The 2,195-nt window shown below is 47.1% G+C and overlaps 1 protein-coding gene across 2 annotated transcripts in view; it reads left to right on the top strand.

Annotated features, from left to right (window-relative positions):
• Positions 1–1,921, top strand: part of LOC104941921 (E3 ubiquitin-protein ligase RBBP6-like) — a 15,259-nt gene extending 13,338 nt beyond the window's left edge. For both annotated transcript variants that reach the window (XM_010767093.1, XM_010767101.1), the window contains exon 17: positions 1–1,921. This exon is cut by the window's left edge and continues 276 nt beyond it. In XM_010767093.1, coding sequence (XP_010765395.1) covers positions 1–1,834 — 1,834 coding nt within the window. In that variant the 3' untranslated portion in view covers positions 1,835–1,921.
• Positions 1,922–2,195: the final 274 nt, after the last annotated feature.

Genomic DNA, 2,195 nt, shown 5'->3' with positions numbered 1-2,195 from the left:
TAGCGGCATGAACCAAGAGCACTTCCTGCAGTGGAAAAGGGAGTACAAAGACTGGTGTGATAAATATTTTAGCAGTTATGTTGGACACTTCCACCAGATGCCTATTCCCCTTCTCAGTCTCCCCCATCCTCCTCAGTGGGGGGACAGAGAAGGGAGCAAAAATTACTCTCACGCTAACTCGGATTCTCGCAAGCGAGTCCAAGGTAGACTCAGCGCCCGGATGGACAAACGCTCTCCTCCGTCATCCAGCGACAGCCGCTCCTCTCCATCTCAGTCTTCACGTGACAGCCGTTCAACGCCGTCCCAGACATCCAGCGACAACCGCTCGTCTCAGTCTCATTCGTCTAACAACAGCCGCTCCCCGCAATCTCAGTCGTCCAGCGACGGGCGCTCCACACCATCCGAAGACAGAGCTCAGTTGAAGACGTATGAACGAAGGCGAACTGAGAAGAACAGCCGCCGGCCAATCACACCTCCAAAAAGCAGCGAGGAACCGCAAGAAAAGAGCCAAGGCGAAAAGCGGCAACTCAATCGGAATTTGGTCAAACACGAGCAAAAGACTGTGAAGAAACTTAAGAAGGAAGGAGTTGAAAAGTCATCCTCCCCTGACTCAACAGGTGACAGAAAGGGAAAAAGGGGCCACGAAACTGGACCAAACCCCTTTAAAGATGGCAGCCCAGGACCAGAGAGAGCAACAGCCAACGATGCCTTAGAACCAGTCCAAAAGCTTGTGAAACCAGCTAAACGTTCGGATAAAGACTATGAAAGAAAAGGCAGGGAACAAAGGAGTTTGGAAAAAGGGAAAGAAAGAAGAAGAGGCGAACATTCAGACTCCAGGAGAGATGCACGGAGAAGTCACAAAGACAAGCCCAGCAAAGAGTCAGGCAGGGTGGATCGAGACAGATACAGAGACCCTGAAGGTAAAAGAGCTTCAGGATTGGAGAATATAAAAAGAAAACGAGAAAACACGGAGAGAAATTCTGTAAAAGCTCAAAGCAGCAAATGCCGGAAAGACCCTGAAACTCGCAGCAGTGAATCCCCAATGACATTTGAGAGAAATAAGACGGAGAAGAAAAAGGAGAGGAAAACCTGGCCTCTGGCAGAGAAAGACATCTGGGAGGGAGGCATTCAGATGAAACCACAGAAGAAGATTAGCATCAACATAAACCTGGAAGGTAAAAAGTCTGAAGGAAAAATAAAGAGAGATATTCAGGCTGGTAATGGAGAGCAGGAGAGGTCAAACAGAGGAGAGACAAACATTGAAGAAAATAAGGAAACCAGCAGAGACATGGAAGAGGTGTCTGAAGACAAGAGACAGAAATGGGAGAAAGCTACCTTCAGAGATGATGAAGGAGAGTTGTTCGAGAAGAAACGGGAGACAGAAAAGGAGGATTTTGACTTGTGGCATAGTTTCTGCAGAGAAGTGGAGGAGGAGAAGGAAAAACATCCAGATGAAAGAGACAGGATGGAGGCCAGCAAAGGAGAAGAGGTGACAAACGAGGAGGTGAAGTTATTCGCGAGCACAACTAAGGAGATAGTTGAGGGGGAAAGCACATTCAAGGAAAACATAGAAAACCTGCCGGGGAAGTCAAAGGACGAGCTGATGGAGCTACTGAATTGGAGGATGATGCAAGAACAAGAACAGGATACGAGGATGTCCAATTCACAGAGCAGCAAATACAAGAGCCACCTTGACAGACTGAACACCATGGTGGACGACGACGGGTCAGAATGTTTCTGCTTTACTCTTTATCCTACCATTATGCAAATATTTCAAAACTGGTTAATTGTCAAAAGATGCACAGAAATGACTGTCTTGCTTTGTCAGCTCTAATCTCTGCCCTAGATATAAGTAAGTAAGTCAAACTTTATTTATATAGCACCCTTCTCAACACGGAAAGTGCTTTACAGCAGAGTCCTGCATCGGGTCGGGTATCCGCGGGTACCCGACGGGTGACCCGCAAAAAAGGTGATTTGCGGGTGGTATTTTTTCAAACGCTTTTTCCCGGGTTCGGTTCTGGGTAAAACAAAGATGATGCGGGTCGGGTTGCGGGTGTTGCATAATAAATATATTTAAATAATAATAATTTAGTTTAATGTTTAAATCCTCAGACCTCTCCCCCGCGGGACCCAGCATAATCATAACCTCTACAGCGCATCTATCTGCTGCTGAGCGCGCCACATTCTGAATGGCT

This window comes from Notothenia coriiceps, unplaced genomic scaffold (assembly GCF_000735185.1).
Source record: "Notothenia coriiceps isolate Sejong01 unplaced genomic scaffold, NC01 NC01_scaffold00000339, whole genome shotgun sequence".
In the NCBI taxonomy this organism is placed as follows: Eukaryota; Metazoa; Chordata; class Actinopteri; order Perciformes; family Nototheniidae; genus Notothenia; species Notothenia coriiceps.
This window is presented reverse-complemented; position numbering and strand designations above follow the sequence as displayed.